At 36.9% G+C, this 17130-nt stretch overlaps 1 protein-coding gene across 10 annotated transcripts in view; it reads right to left on the reverse strand.

The window, feature by feature from the left end:
• Positions 1-17130, reverse strand: part of CPLANE1 (ciliogenesis and planar polarity effector complex subunit 1) — a 139051-nt gene that overhangs the window by 65380 nt on the left and 56541 nt on the right. For all 10 annotated transcript variants that reach the window (XR_009258178.1, XM_058717773.1, XM_058717803.1 and 7 more), the window contains exons 26-29: positions 13057-13960; positions 1913-2061; positions 1145-1311; positions 547-629 (exon numbers count right to left, since the gene is read on the reverse strand). Coding sequence is in view for 9 of the 10 variants with exons in the window: in XM_058717773.1 (XP_058573756.1) it covers positions 547-629; positions 1145-1311; positions 1913-2061; positions 13057-13960 (1303 nt within the window). In the remaining variant the exon portion in view is untranslated. The remainder of the gene's footprint in view (positions 1-546; positions 630-1144; positions 1312-1912; positions 2062-13056; positions 13961-17130) is intronic.

Here is a 17130-nt window from a genome sequence, read left to right on the forward strand (position 1 = left end):
GTGAACTGCCTTTGGCCCATCACCCTGAGCCACTGAGCACAGTAAAGTACAAAGACAAATAATATCAGTGCAAATTATTTACACTACACTTACAAATACACTGTAAATTACATACACCCATCGCTACATGATTAATAAGTACATTTGGAAAACTAAGCATTTTTAAAGGAAAATTTTCAATAATTAGAAATGTCTGTGTTCCACCTGGAAATGCAGTGCACTGAGTTTTGAGAAAACAAAGAATACATAAAAGTGATATAAGTGCAAAGACTGCATATTACAGCTGAACTGTACATTTTGAATATACAACACTTCCATTATTCTTAATTAATTTGCTAAGCAGTGTATGAAATAAAATTTTCATTGCCTGAAATTATTAGACATCTTATGAATGACAGGATTTCAGTGAAAGAAAAATGCTGCATGCCTGGTGATTCTCTACAACCCACAATGTACTTTTAAAAAGATAGTAGCCTTGTTTGGATGTATTAAACAAAAACACATAAGTATAATTTAAATAACATTATCCACTATTTATTGACTTACTTCTTCTAAATGCTGCGGTAAAGTCTGCGTGTAAATGGCAATATGGGAACTTTTAAGATTTCCAATAGGATCTTTGGTAACTTCTATAGGGAAACAAGGAGGAAGAGAAAAGGGACCATTTGAAAAAAACCAGTTTACTTTTTAGAAGATTCAGAAATATTACAGGAAACATGTATAATGGCAGAAATATTTTCTAACCCCCTTATAAAATGTTCTTTAAAAACACATGGAGACAACCTCTCTTCAAGTGAATCCCAGATGAGCCTTGAAACACCTCAGATAAGCATCTGAGATAAACGCCATGCTAAAGCTCTGAGAGTTTCTGTTTTAACAAAGACTGCCAAGGAAAGGCTCATAGAATTGGTTCACAAAATGAAGAGGCCCATGATAACTACATAAGCAAGGCAAAAGGCCCAAGAATTGTAAATTTGGGTTTTGAGTTAATATGTTCAACATTTTATAAATATTATACTCTCTTTTAACTTTTGGTTTTAAGCTATTATAAACATACTAATTTAGATAGAAGACTAAGTTATCCCAGATAATCATTCACCAACTTCAAATTAATAAAGCCAAATAAAAAGATTAATGAACTTACCTTTATGGTCTGATAGCTGTATTTCCATTTCCTCTTGGTTACATGTTTCTACCTCTAGAAGATCGTCATCAATATCTATAAATTCTTTTTCAGTATCATCAGTAACAGAAATAATCTTATCTTTGGTTTCCTTTGTTTCAGGATTGAATGCTTCAGTTGGTATTCCACTGACAAAAATAAGGCAGCTAAATTATAATTCATTCTTAGAAACAAAAAGCTTCCTTTGAATTGATTCAGTTTACTGAGAAGGAACATTAGGTTTAATATTTATAGTCTTTTGTTTTTTAACCATGTCTGGTACATAGCAGAAGCTCAATAAAAGTTTGTTCAATGAATGACTAAACATCCCCATTTTTATTTACTCAAATAATTGAAATAATTTCAACTTATCTACACTTGCCATTCTCACAAAGGAATCTTCCTGCTATTAAAGGCTCAACCTTGTTATTCAGAGATACACTGCTTCATATGTAAAAATGGATGAAGTGATTAACTCAGCATCCTCTGACACAGGAAATCAATTAATATAATAAGAGAATCTGTCAGGAGAATTAGCTCCTTTCTCAGAAGATGTAAGCTAGATCAACAGGGAAGAAATACATTTTGCAATGAATTGTTAAAAGCACTTCAGAAAATACTCACTTCCTCCTCTATGACTCAAAGAAATGCTCATTCCTTTACCTTTCAAGCGTTCAATTCCTGCCTTTAAGCCAAACACCATCGAATAGGTATCATCAACTGAAAAGGAATGTATAATCAAAAACTTACTTCAACATACTTTGATGAGATTTGTTTTGATCATTTCTTTCATCAGTCCCACTTTGAGTGGATACTGCAACAGAACAGCCAGCATCTGTTTTGCAATCACTCACAATGTCGGGTCCACTCTGAGACGGAGAGTAATGATTCTCTAGCACCTAAAAACAAACCATAATTTACAGTACTTAGTATTCACTACTGAATCCCATACTTTTCATTATATTTTTAGATTATTAATATTTTCTACAGCCCTTCGCCTGATTAAATGTCTCATTCATTTATCAAGTATTTACTGCATTTCTACAACTCAATATTTTATGTTGAGGCACTGATCAAGTCTTTATTCTACCTGGAAAAAACAAACCTGACTATCTAAATAGTATTCAAAAGAAATCAGCCTTACAAATTTGTAAGGTATGTTACCAATGTTTTCAAGTCACAAAACAATAACATTAAAAATGTAAAGTTGCTGTGGCGCCTGGATGGCTCAGTCAGTCAAGCGTCCAACTTGAGTACAGGTCATGATCTCCTGGTTTGTGAGTTCAAGCCCTGCATTGGGCTTTTTGCTGTCAGGACAGAGCCTCCTTCAGGTCCTCTGTCCCCTTCTCTCTGTGCCCCTCCCTTGCTCGCTCTTTCTCTCTCTCTCAAAAGAAATAAATAAACTTAAAAAATTTTTAAATAAAAAAAATGTAAAGTTGCTTTCACTTAATTCTCTTTGCTATAACAAAAGCACTTAGTAATTATTCCAAAATGACACAAAGGGTAAAAATACACAGGATGTATCTCTCTTAAGTCTCTTATTTAGAAATTTGAGTATGCATCACCTAGAAACACAAATTTCAGTGACAACAAATATCACAGTATCTTAAATAAGCTACCTTAGGATAATAGACACTGATCTCAAAAAATGAAAAAAATCTCACAAAAACAAAACACACACACACCCTGCAACCTACAATACACTGTTTTATTTCTATTTTTGTTTTTATTTCAAGTTTTTATTTAAATTCTAGTTAGTTAACATATAGGGTAATATTAGTTTCAGGAGTAGAATTTAGTGATTCTTCACTTACATATAACACCCAGTGTTCATCAAAGTACCCTCCATAATACCCTAAACTATTTTAGAATAAAGGCACTTTATTATTTTTTTAATTTTAATTTATTTATTTATAAATAATCTCTATGCCCAACGTGGGGCTTCAACTCACAACCCTGAGATCAAGTGTCACATGCTCTACCACTGAGCCTGCCAGGTGCCCCAGAATGAAGGCACTTTAAAATAGAATATAGAATTAGAAAATGTGGAGGTAAGTCGACCAAGATGGTGACATTCGAGGCCCTTGAATTCTCCTCCTCCCACAGAAACACTAAACGTACAATTACACACAAAGCAATTACCACTGTAAGAAATCTAGAAACTAGCTGACTGATTCCTACATATCAAGCAAATGAGAAAATATCTACACAGAGACAGACAGAAAAGGCTGAGACACATTCTAACCAAAAACCCCACCCTTGGCACACCACCCTATAAGCAGGAGGGAACTCCCAACTTTTCTCTGAAGAGTGAGGGTTTGGATCCACACTTAGCACCCTAACTTTTAAGACTCCCACTTGAGGGATGGGCCTCCAAAACACCTAGATCTGAAAGCCAATGAGGCTTACATTCATGAGTCCCACAAGACCACAGCAAACAAAGCAGCAGTTATTAACAGGTGCATGAAAACTCATTGCAGCTATCCCCAAAGGGCTCAGCACAGAGGAGCAGGCAAAAACACCCATCTCATAGTCTTCTCCTGGAAGGTATCCAGCTGCATACATCTGGGGGCTAGCTACAATACCTCAGAAACAAGAAAGCTGATGGACACCTCCCCTGTCTTCTCTATCTAGCCCATTCCAAGTTACCAGCATATTCCAGGAAGCAGCCTGTACACACATCTGGGTGCCCCAGCTTTTGTAGCTGCTGACTGAAGGACAGGTCCTGAGATCACCTGTCTCTGATAACCAATGGAACTTGCATTTATGAGGCCCACAGGAGTGTAGCAAACAAAGAAGCAGTTCTTAGTGACTGCAGGAGCACCCCCCTGTAGCTATACACCTGGGTCCAGGAGTTTACAGGGAGCAGGGAAAACATCCTTCTCCCAATTTCTCCCCAGAAAGGGATTACATACAGACTTTGCCATATGCTGCCTAAGAGTCCAAATTCCAATCAGGCTGTATCTAGATGCTAAACTAACCCACCCCTTTGGGACACTGATAAGTCTTGGCATACCCCCAACTACTGGGAGCCACTAAGAACAAAGAAGGAGGCTTAGACAATCACAAAGGTTTCAGAGCCAATCAAAAGCTCAGACCAAGCTGGTTGATGAGGTTCATCTCCTACACAAGACCACTCTATCCAGACTGGGAGATGTGACTGCTTTATCTCATGTACAGAAACCAACACAGAAAGTCAAGTAAAATGAATGAACAGGACTATGTTCCAAACAAATGAACAAGATAAATCTCTAGAAACAGATGTTAATGAAATGGAAATAATGATATATCCTGATAGAGATTCAAAAGAATGGTCACAGAGGTCAGGGGATAAACAAAGTGAAAACTAAAAGGCAGCCTACAAAATGGGAGAAGATATTTGCAAATGACATACCTGATAAAAGGTTAGTATCCAAAATCTATAAAGAACTTATCAAACTCAACCCCCAAGAAACAAATAATCCAGTTAAGAAATGGGCAAAAGACATAGACATTTTTCCAAGAAGACATCCAGATGGCTAACAGATGCATGGAAAGATGCTCAACATCACTCATCATCAGGGAAATACAAATCAAAACCACAATGAGATACCACCTCATACCTATCAGAATTAACAACACAAGAAACAACAGGTGTTGGCAAGGATGTAGAGAAAGGGGAACGCTCTTGCACTCTTGGTGGGAATGCAAACTGGTGCAGTCACCCCAGAACACAGTATGGAGGTTCCTCAAAAAGTTAAAAATAGAAATATCCTACGATCCAGCAATTGCACTACTAGGTATTTACACAAAGGATACAAAAATACAGATTTGAAGAGGTACATGTACCCTGATGTTTATAGCAGCATTATCAACAATAGCCAAAGTATGGAAAGAGCTCAAATGTCCACCGACTGATGAATGGATAAAGATGATGTGGTACATATATGCAATAGACTATTAGTCATCAAAAGGAATGAAATCTTGCCATTTGCCATGATATGGATGGAGCTAGAGTGTATTGTGCTGGGCAAAATGGGTCAGGAAGAGAAGGACAAACCTGTGTGATTTCACTCATATGTGGAATTAGAGACAGGACAGATGAACATGTGGGAAGGGGAAAAAAAGAGAGAGAGAGAGAGGGAAGCAAACCATGGGAAACTGTGATGGAGGAAAGACAGGGTTTAAGGGGGGAGTGGTCGGGGGAACAGGCTGAATGGGTGGTGAGTATTGGAGACGGTACTTGTGTTGAGTGCTCGGTGTTGTATGTAGGTGATGAATCACTAGACTCTGCTCCTGAGAATATTATTACCTTATATGTTGACTAGAACTTAAATAAAATTTTGGAAAAAAATGCATCATTATGTAAATGATACATAAACAAAGTGAGAATTTCAACAAAGAGATAGAAAATACAAAAAGGGAACAAGCAGAAATTACAAAGCTAATAAATAATAGAACTAAAAAATTCAATGGAAAGGTTCAAAAGCATATTGGATCAAGTGGAAGAAAAGGTCAGAAAAGTAGAAGGCAGGGCAGTAGAATTCATCCAATCAGAGGAGCAAAAAGAAAAAAAAAATTAAAAGAATGAAGAAAACTTAAGGTATTTATGGGATACCAACAAACAGATCAAGATATGCATTATAGAAGTCCCAAAGGGAGAGGAAAGGGAAAGGAGCAGAAAGCTTATTCAGAGAAATAATAACTGAAAACTTCTCAAATCTGAAGAAAGAAACAGACATCCAGATTTAGGAAGCTCAGGGAGTTCTAAATAACATAAATGCAAAGAAACCTACACTGAGACACATTATAGTTGAATTGTCTAAAGTTAAAGACAAATAAAGAATCTAAAAAAGCAAAAGAAAAACAATTTCTTACATACAAGGAACCCCCTGAATCTATCAGTATATTTTTCAGCAGAAACTTTGCAGACTACAGGAAGTAGCATGATATATACAAAGTGCTGGGAAAAAAACAAACTGCTCACCAAGAATACTCTACACAGCAAACTAAAAGCAAACTAAAAGAGTTCTCAGACAAGCAAAAACAGAAGGAGTTCATAACCATAGACCAGCCTAACAAGAAATGTTAAAGGAAGTTCTTTAAGCTGAAACAAGAAAATACTAATTTTATATGAGAGTATAAAGCCCACTGGTAAGGGTAAATATATAGTCAAATTCAGAATACCCTAGTGTTGTATTAGTGGTGATTAAAACACTTCTAACTCTAGTATGAAGATTAAAAGACAAAAGTATTAAAAGTAAGAAACATAACTAAAATAATTTGTTAATAAATACACTGTGTAAAAAGATGTAAATTCTGACATCAAAAACATAAAAATGTGGGAGGAAAAGTAGTGTAAAAAAGCACAGCTTTTGTATGCATTAAAAGTTAAGTTGTTATTGGGGCAGCTGGTTGGCTCAGTCAGTCAACCAACTCAAGCTCTCAAGCAACCTAACTTTATACCTGAAGAAACTAGAAAAAAGAACTAAGTATATAGTTAGTAGAAGAAATGAAATAAAGATCAAAATAGAAATAAGTGAAATATAGACTAAAAAGACAAGAGAAAAGATGAAAGAAACTAAGAGATGGATTTTGGGAAAAATAAACAAAATAGGCAAGCCTTTAGCCAGACTCAAAAAAAGAAAAAGGAAAGAAAAGAAAAAAAGAGAGGGCTTAAACAAATTAAAAATGAAAGAGGAGACACTACAACCAGACAGTACACAAATACTAATGATCATAAGAGAGCACTACAAACAACTATAGGCCAACAAATCAGACAACCTATAAGAACTGAATAAATTCCTAGAAACACACAATCTACTAAGACTAAATCATGAAAAACAGAAAATGTGAACAGACCAATAATGAGTACAGACATTGAATCAGTAATCACAACTTTCTAACAGAAAAAAAAAAACAAAACAAAAAACAGAACCAGATGGCTTCACTGTTGGCAAATTCTACCCAACATTTAAAGAATTAATGCCAATCTTTCTCAAACTCTTCTAATAAACTGAAGAGAGAAAAAACACTCCCAAATTCATTTTATAAGGCCAGTATTAGCCTTATATCAAAGTCAGACAAGGACATTACAAGAAAAGTATAGGCCACTATCTCTAATGAACAACAGAAGCAAAAATACTCAACAAAATATCAGCAAACTGAATTCAACAGTACATTAAAAGGATCATACACCATGATCAAGTGGGATTTATTCCAGGGATGAAAAAATGGTTCAATATCTGCAAATCAGTCAATCTGATACACCTCATTCACAAAATGAAAGATTAAAATCATATGATCATCTCAATATTTGCGGAAAAAACATTCTACAGAAATCAGCATCCACTCATGGTAAAAAAAAAAAAAAAAAAAAAAAAAAAAAAAACCTTTCAACAAACTGGGTATAATATGAGAAGCTATAGGGGCGCCTGGGTGGCGCAGTCGGTTAGGCGTCCGACTTCAGCCAGGTCACGATCTCACGATCCGTGAGTTCGAGCCCCGCGTCAGGCTCTGGGCTGATAGCTCAGAGCCTGGAGCCTGTTTCCGATTCTGTGTCTCCCTCTCTCTCTGCCCCTCCCCCGTTCATGCTCTGTCTCTCTCTGTCCCAAAAATAAATAAAAAACGTTGAAAAAAAAAATTTAAAAAAAAAATATGAGAAGCTATAGTTAACATCACATTCAAAATCCAAAAGAACCACAAACAGACAAACAAACAAACCTGAAAGTTCCTCCTCTAAGATCAGGAACAAGACAAGGATGCCCAAACTCACCACTTTTATTCAACATAGTACAGGAAGTCCTAGCCAGAACAAGCAATTAGGCAAGAAAAAAAAGAGAGCATCCAAATCAGAAAGGAGGAAGCAAAACTTCCTATTTTTAGATAACATGTTATATACAGAAAATCCTGGGGCACCTGGTTGGCTCAGTCAGTTGAGCGTCCAACTCTTAAATTCGGCTCAGGTCACGACCTCATGGTTCATGGGTTCAAACCTCCACTATCAGTGTGGAGCCTGCTTGGGAATCTCTCTTTCTCTCTGCCCCTCCCCTGCATGTCCTCTCTCTCTCTCTTTCTCTTTCTCTCTCAATAAAGAAACTTAAAAAAAAAAAAAGAAAATCCTAAAACCCTACTGAAAAAAAAAAGGTTAAAATAAATGAATTGCAGGATACAAAATCAATATGAAAATCAGTTCCATTTGGATACACAAACAATGAATTATCAGAAAGAAAACTTAATCAAAAATAAAATATCTAGGAATAAATTTAACCAAGAAGGTGAAAGACCTGTACTCTAAAAACAGGAAGACACTGATGAAAGAAACTGAAGACAACACAAATAAATGGAAAGATATTCTGTGCTCATGGATTACAAGAATTAATATTGTTAAGATGTCTATACTAACAAAGCAATCTAGAGATTTAGTGCAATCCCTATCAAAACTCCAATGGTATATTACACACACACACACACACACACACACACAAAACCCCACACAATCCTAAAATTTATATGGAACCACACACACACACAAAAAAAAAAAAACCCAAAGAAATCTTAAGAAAGAAAAACAAAGCTGGAGGTATCATGCTTCCTGATTTCACACTATATTACAAAACTAATAATCAAACAGTATAGTATTGGCATAAAAACAGACATATGTATCAATGGAACAGAATAGAGAATCCAGGAATAAAAACTCATGCATATATGGTCAGTTATTTTGACAAAGGAGCTAAGAATATTCAACCAGGGAAGGATAGTCTCTTCAGAAAATAGTGCTGGGAAGACTGGATAGCCACATGCAAATGAATGAAACCAGACCCCTATCTTACACCATACACAAAAATCAACTCGAAAAGAATGAAAAGACTTGAATGTAAGATTTGAAACCATAAAACTCCCAGAAGAAAACATAGATGGTAAACTCTTTGAAACTGGTCTTGACAATGATTTTTTTTTTGGGGGGGGGGGATTTGATATCAAAGCAAAGACAACAAAAGCAAAAATAAACAAGTGGGTCTACATCAAACTGGCAAGCTTCTGCACAGCAAAGGAAACCATCAACAAAATGAAAAGGCAACCTACCGACTGGAAGAAAATATTTGCAAATCATATATCTGATCAGAGGTTAATACCTAAAATATATTTTAAAAGTCCTACAACTCAATAGCAAACAAAAAACAAAAAAACCAAAAAACATCTTATTAAAAAATGGGCAGAGGATCTGGGTAAACATTTTTCCAAAGAAGACCTACAGATGGCCAACAGGTACATGAGAAGGTACTTAACATCACTAATTATCAAGGAAATGCAAATCAAAACCACAATGAGATATCACCTCACACCTGGTACAATTGCTATTATCAAAAAGACAAGAAACAAATGCTGGGAAGAATGTAGAGAAAACTGAACCCTTGTACACTGTTGGTGGGTATGTAAACCAGTACAGCCACAAAGGAAAACACAGTACAGCCTTATGGTGGCTGCTCAAGAAATTAAAATTAGAGGGGCACCTGGGTGGGTCAGTAGGTTAAGCATCCAACTTCGGCTCAGGTCATGATCTCACAGTTTGTGAGTTTGAGCACTGCAGGGGCTCTGGCTGACAGCTCAGAGCCTGGAGCCTGCTTCGAATTCTGTCTCAGTCTCCTTCTTTTTCTGCCTCAACCCTACTCACACTCTGTCTCTCTCTCTTAAAAATAAATCAACATTAAAAAAAAGTTTTTAAAAGGGGCACCTGGGTGGCTCATTCAGTTAAGCATCCAACTTTGGCTCAGGTCATGATCTCACAGTTTGTGAGTTCCAGCCCCACATCGGGCTCTGTGCTGACAGCTCGGAGCCTGGAGCCTGCTTCAGATTCTATGTCTCCCTCTCTCTCTGACCCTCCCCTGATCATGCTCTGTCTCTGTCTCAAAAATAAATAAAAACATTAATTTTTTTTTAATTTTTAAAGAAATTAAAATTAGAACCGCCATATGATCATGTAGTGATTGCTTAAATAAACTTAAAAAAAAAAAAAAAAAAGACCTGAAAGTCAAAATTACTCCTTAATCCAAAGGCTGAAGAATGGATGTAGTTGTGAGCAGGTATGAAAACATTAATTTCACAGTACATCTCCATCGAAGCTTTTGGATGACCAGGTGCATTTTCAGTGAGCAGTAATCTTTTGAAAGAAATCTTTTTTTGTAAGAGGTCTCAACAGTAGGCTTAAAATATTCAGTAAACCACGTTTATAAACAGATGTGCTGTCATCCAGACTTTGTTACTCCATTTATGGAGCATATGCAGAGTAGACTGAGCATAATTCTTAAGGGCCTTAGGACTTTCAGAATGGTAAATTAGCACTGGCTTCAACTTAAAGACACTGGCTACATTAGCTCCTAATAAAAGAGTCAGCCTATCCTTTGAATCCAGGCACTGAGTTATCTTCTTTAACTATTAAAATCCTAGATGGCATCTTCTTCCAGTATGAGGCCATTTTGTCTACACTGAAAATTGACTACACTGTTGTCTAGTGTAACCACCTTCATTAATTATTTTAGCTAGATCTTCCAGATAACTTGCTAGAGCTTCCACATCAGCACTTGCTACTTCACCTTGCACTTCTATGTTCTGAAGACGGCTTCTTTCCCTAAACCTCATGAACCAACCTCTGCTTGGCTTCAAATTTTTCTTCTGCAGCTTCCTTACCTCCCTCAGGCTTCATAGAATTGAAGAGAGTCAGGGCCTTGCTCTGGACTAGGCTTTGGCTTAAGGGAATGTTATGGCTGCTCTGATCTTCCATCCAGACTACTAAAACTTTCTCTGCATCAGCAATAAGGCTGTTTCGTGTTCTTATCATTCATGTGTTCACTGGACTAGCACTTTTAGTTTCCTCTGGGAACTTTTCCTTTGGAAAAGCTGGATTTGGCTACCTTGCTCAAGAAGTCTAGCTTTTGGCCTATCTCAGCTTTCAACATGCCTTCCTCACTAACTTAATCATTTGTAGCTTTTTTTTTTTAAGTTTATTTATTTTAACAGAGAGAGAGCGTGTGCATGCAGGTGGGGGGAGGGGCAGAGACAGGGGGAGACAGAGAATCCCAAGCAAACTCCACGCTGTTAGCGCAGAGCTTGATGTAAGGCTTGATCTCACAAACTGTGAGATCGTGACCTGAGTTGCAATAAAAAATCGGACCCTTAACCAATTGAGTCACTCAAGCGCCCCAATCATTTCTAGCTTTTGACTCAAAGTGAGAGTCATGTGATTCTTCCTTACACTTGAACAGTTAGAGGCCATTGAAGGGCTACTCACTGACCTAATTTCAACCCTGTTGTGTCTCACTTGGAGATCCCAGGAGAGAGAGAGAGAGATGGGGGAACAGCCAGTTGGTGGTAGAGTCAAATCACACACATTTATTGATAAAGTTCACCATCTAAAATAGGCATGGTTTGTGGTACTCCAAAGCAATTACCATAGAAACATCAAAGATCATTGGTCAGGGGTGCCTGGGTGACTCAGGCAGTTAAGTGTCTGACTGCAGCTCAGGTCATGATCTCGCGGTCCATGAGCTCGAGCCCCGTGTGGGGCTCTGTGCTGACAGCTCAGAGCCTGGAGCCTGTTTCCGATTCTGTGTCTCCCTCTCTCTCTGCCCCTCCCCCGTTCATGCTCTGTCTCTCTCTGTCTCAAAAATAAATGTTAAAAAAAAATTTTTTTTAAAGATCATTGGTTATAAATCACCATAACAAATATGAGGACAATGAAAGAGTTTAAAATATTGCAAGAATTAACAAAATGTGACACAGAGACATGAAGTGAGCAAATGCTGTTAGAAAATGATGCAGACAGATTTGCTCAATGCTCAATGCCACAAATCTTCAATTTGTAAAAGACATGGTATCTGCAAAGTGCAATAAAGCAAAGTGCAATAAAACTAAGTATGCCTATACAACCTTTCAGCTGTAAGGTAAATAAGGTCTGAGGAGCTAATGCAGTATCATAGTAACTATAGTTCACAACACCACATTATAGAATTTTGCTAAGAGAGTAGAACTTATATGCCCCCCCCCCCACACACACACAAAGTATGTCAGGTGTTGAATGTGTTAACCAGATAAGGGGAATCATTTTACTATGCATATGCATATTAAATCATCACAATACATACTTTAAATATCTTACAATTTTGTCAATTATACCTCAATAAAACTGAGGGGAACAAAACAGGAAAAATTAGAAACTATGGAATCTTCCAAATATTAAAAAAGTCCATTTCCCAACTATAACAACTATAACAAACATAAATTTGTTTTCCAAAAAATTCACCTCTGTAGTTTTTTTCCAGTGCAATAACAATCACTCAATCATATTTACATAAAAATATTTGTCTTCACAAACAGGTTAAAACAGCAGCCTTCCAGTTACCATTGAGTAGAGAAAAGAAAAAATAACTAATAAGCACTAACTTCTCTACTGAAACCTATCTGCCTTCCCCGGTTTGGTTCTCCAACTTCTGGCCAAGACTATAAGAAAAAATGATCCCTTAATGTATATGATGAGACTACAGTAATAGAAACTGTGTAGCTGCCTACCCCTTCTTCACCTGAACCAAACCTGAAACTTTAAAGAGAAAGAATATAAATGTTATAGCACCTGTTGTATCACTTACAATTATCTCCTTTTTCCTCTTCCTTTTTTTTATAAACACACATAAAACCTCAAAACCTCAAAGCCTCTTTGAAAACACATTTACCCTAATTATTTTTAAGAATTAAAAGAATCACTTGAAGAAAAAAAAATCTGATGATGCAGATTATATAATTAATAGTGTCATTAACTTGTTGCTTGGTGATTCTTTAATAGATGGAGAAATATAAAAATAGTTTCAATCTACAATGAGAATTCTCATTTGTATGCAATAAAGAATTCAAGGACTTACCTTAAAAATGGCATTTTTTGCCTTATATGTAGCAAAATAGGGTTGTTCCAAAAGCCACAATGATGTAAGAATGGCAGCTGTAGAGGTCTTTACACGAATGACGGGGCTATACTCACAGGATAACTCAGTGAGACTAGGATCACAGAGCAGTCTTCTGTCAGACCACCTTATCATCCATTCCAGCAGCTTTCTTATACTGCCAAATGTGTTATTTAGTGCTAAAGGAAGATCTTCTTGAGGGTTAATATCACTGCATTGAACTGCTTTGAAAATACATCTTCCAGTTTTGTCGGTCTTGGGAGTCCAAAACATATGATTCGACAATCTCTGGACTAAAGGTTTCCCTGAACTGTCATCTTGTGTTCTGTAAACTGACTTTTGTTTTAAACCGAACAATCCACTTGTCCCTTCAATTTTATTGACTTCATTCAAAGGGTTCTCTAAAAATGACCTGATTCCTTGATCCAGTACTGAAGCTGAAAGTGCTTGGTTTTCTGGATTTTCAGATTCATATAACTCAGGAGCAACAACAAAACAAGAGCCAGCTCTAAACACATTTTGGCTTTTGGTTTTGCTTCGACGTCGTTTTAATGTTGTATGTACATCAAAAAGTAAAGAATTAAGTTCATATTCTCTAAGATGTCCAGAAAAACTGGTTAGAAATGGAATGCCAGGATCCTTAGAATCAAGTAGGTCTCTTTCAAGAACATAACTCAAGAAGAGATCAAGGAATTTAATATATTCATCATCATCACGTTCAAATTCCCAAACACCTATTACAGGCAGTGCATTTTGTAATAGCTTTTCATGATCTTTTCTTTCAAGATTTTCTTTCTGATTACAGATCTTCTTTTTTTCCTTGGGCTTACTAATCAATTTTAATTCCATGTGATTTGGGGCATTTCTACAGCAAAACAAAATTGAAAAAGACAAAATTAAAGATTATTTAATAGTAAAAACGGATGTTAGAATTGACAATGAAAATTCTCTCCGTGACTGAATTATATATATATTTTTTAATGCCTCAATTACGTATCTTTCAAATGAGGGGGTTAGATTAAATGATCTCTAAGTGTTGACTAGAGCTGAACATTCTTGGTGAAAAAATAAAACAAAATATCAAAAGGGGAAATTTGAGTTAAAAAAGACTGAAATGTGTTCACAGAAATTTCACTTTTAAAAACATGAATTTTTGAAAAAAACAAAAAGGTCCTCTAACAAGTGAGAATTTAGGAATCCAAAGTCAACAGAAATCACAAGCCACCGACATACATCCTAATTTATGGTTTCTTGTTTTTTGCATCTGCACCTTTCAGCTCCCCCTGTACAAGGTACAACAAGCAGGAATGCCTTCAAGACTCTTTACTACACAAGAGTGGGGCATTTTTTCTAAACTTTCTACTGCTATTAAACCTGCTAGGCGAGGGGCGCCTGGGTGGCTCAGTCGGTTAAGCGTCCGACTTCAGCTCAGGTCACGATCTCGAGGTCTGTGAGTTCGAGCCCCGCGTCGGGCCCTGGGCTGATGGCTCAGAGCCTGGAGCCTGCTTCGGATTCTGTGTCTCCCTCTCTCTCTGCCCCTCCCCCGTTCATGCTCTGTCTCTCTCTGTCTCAAAAAAAAAAAAAAAAAAAAAAAAAAGTTAAACCTGCTAGGCGAACATTTTAACTGCCAATCATAATTACTTTTATTTTTTTAATTTTATTTTTAATTTTTTAAAATTTACATCCATCAACTGATGAATGGATAAAGAAATTGTGGTTTATATAAACAATGGAATACTACGTGGCAATGAGAAAAAATGAAATATGGCCTTTTGTAGCAACGTGGATGGAACTGGAGAGTGTGATGCTAAGTGAAATAAGCCATACAGAGAAAGACAGATACCATATGGTTTCACTCTTATGTGGATCCTGAGAAACTTAGCAGAAACCCATGGGGGAGGGGAAGGAAAAAAAAAAAAAAAAAAAGAGGTTAGAGTGGGAGAGAGCCAAAGCATAAGAGACTGTTAAAAACTGAGAACAAACTGAGGGTTGATGGGGGGTGGGAGGGAGGGGAGGGCGGGGGATGGGTATTGAGGAGGGCACCTTTTGGGATGAGCACTGGGTGTTGTATGGAAATCAATTTGACAATAAATTTCATATATTAAAAAAAAATAAAAAAAAGAAATACACACACACAAAAAAAAATAAAAAAATAAAATTTACATCCAAATTAGTTGGCATATAGTGAAATAAAGATTTCAGGAGTAGATTCCTTAATGCCCCTTACCCATTTGGCCCATCCCCTCTCCCACAACCCCTCCAGCAACCCTCAGTTTGTTCCCCATACTGATGAATCTCTTCTGTTTTGTCCCCCTCCCTGTTTTTATAATATTTTTATTTCCCTTCCTTTATGTTCATCTGTTTTGTCTCTTAAAGTCCTCATATGAGTGAAGTCATATGACACTTATCTTTCTCTGACTAATTTCACTTAGCATAATACCCTCTAGTTCCATCCACGTAGTTGCAAATGGCGAGATTTCATTCTTTTTGATTGCCGAGTAATACTCCATTGTGTATGTGTGTGTGTGTATATATATATATATACACACACACACATATATATACACACACACCACATTTTCTTTATCCATTCATCCATCAAGGGACATCTGGGCTCTTTCCATACTTTGGCTATTGTTGACAGTGCTGCTATAAACATTGGGGTGCATGTGTCCCTTCGAAACAGCACACCTATATCCCTTGGATAAATGCCTAGTAGTGCAAATGCTGGGTCGTAGGGTAGTTCTCTTTTTAGTTTTTTGAGGAACCTCCATACTGTTTTCCAGAGTGGCTGCACCAGCTTGCATTGCCACCAACAAACGCAAAAAGAGATCCTTTTTCTCCGCATCCTCACCAACATCTATTGTTGCCTGAGTTGTTAATGTTAGCCATTCTGACAGGTGTAAGGTGGTATCTCATGGTGGTTTTGATTTGTATTTCCCTGATGATGAGTGATGTTGAGCATTTTTTCATGTGTCTCTTGGCCATCTGGATGTCTTCCTTGGAGAAGTGTCTATTCATGTCTTTCATCCATTTCTTCACTGGATTATCTGTTTTTTGGGTGTGGAGTTTGATAAGTTCTTTATAGATTTTAGATACTAAGCCTTTATCTGATATGTCATTTGCAAATATCTTCTCCCATTCTGTCAGTTGTCTTTTAGTTTTGCTGATTGTTTCCTTCGCTGTGCAGAAGCTTTTTATTTTGATGAGGTCCCAGCAGTTAATTTTTTTGTTTCCCTTGCCTCTGGAGATGTGTTGAGTAAGAAGTTGCTGCGGGCAAGATCAAAGAGGTTTTTGCCTGCTTTCTCCTCGAGGGTTTTGATGGCTTCCTGTCTTACATTGAGGTCTTTCATCCATTTTGAGTTTATGTATGGTGTAAGAAAGTGGCCCAGGTTCATTCTTCTGCATGTCGCTGTCCAGTTTTCCCAGCACCACTTGCTGAAGAGACTGTCTTCAGTCCACTGGATATTCTTCCCTGCTTTGACAAAGATTAGTTGGCTATACATTTGTGGGTCCATTTCTGGGTTCTCTATCCTGTTCCACTGATCTGAGTGTCTGTTCTCGTGCCAGTACCATACTGTCTTGATGATTACAGCTTTGTAGTATAGCTTGAAGTCTGGGATTGTGATGCCTCCTGCTTTGGTTTTCTTTTTCAAGATTGCTTTGGCTATTCAGGGTCTCTTCTGGTTCCATACAAATTTTAGAATTATTTGTTCTAGCTCTGTGAAGAATGCTGGTGTTACTTTGATAGGGATTGCATTGAATATGTAGATTGCTTTGGGTAGTATCGACATTTTAACAATATTTGTTCTTCCTATCCAGGAGCATGGAATCTTTTTCCGTTTTTTTGTGTCTTCTTCAATTTTCTTTCATAAGCTTTCTATAGTTTTCAGTGTATAGATTTTTCACCTCTTTGGTTAGATTTATTCCTAGGTATTTTATGGTTTTTTGTGCAACTGTAAATGGGATTGATTCCTTGATTTCTCTGTCACTTCATTGTTGGTGTATAGGAATGCAACCAATTTCTGTGCATTG

Source organism: Neofelis nebulosa, chromosome 1, assembly GCF_028018385.1.
Source record: "Neofelis nebulosa isolate mNeoNeb1 chromosome 1, mNeoNeb1.pri, whole genome shotgun sequence".
NCBI lineage: Eukaryota > Metazoa > Chordata > Mammalia > Carnivora > Felidae > Neofelis > Neofelis nebulosa.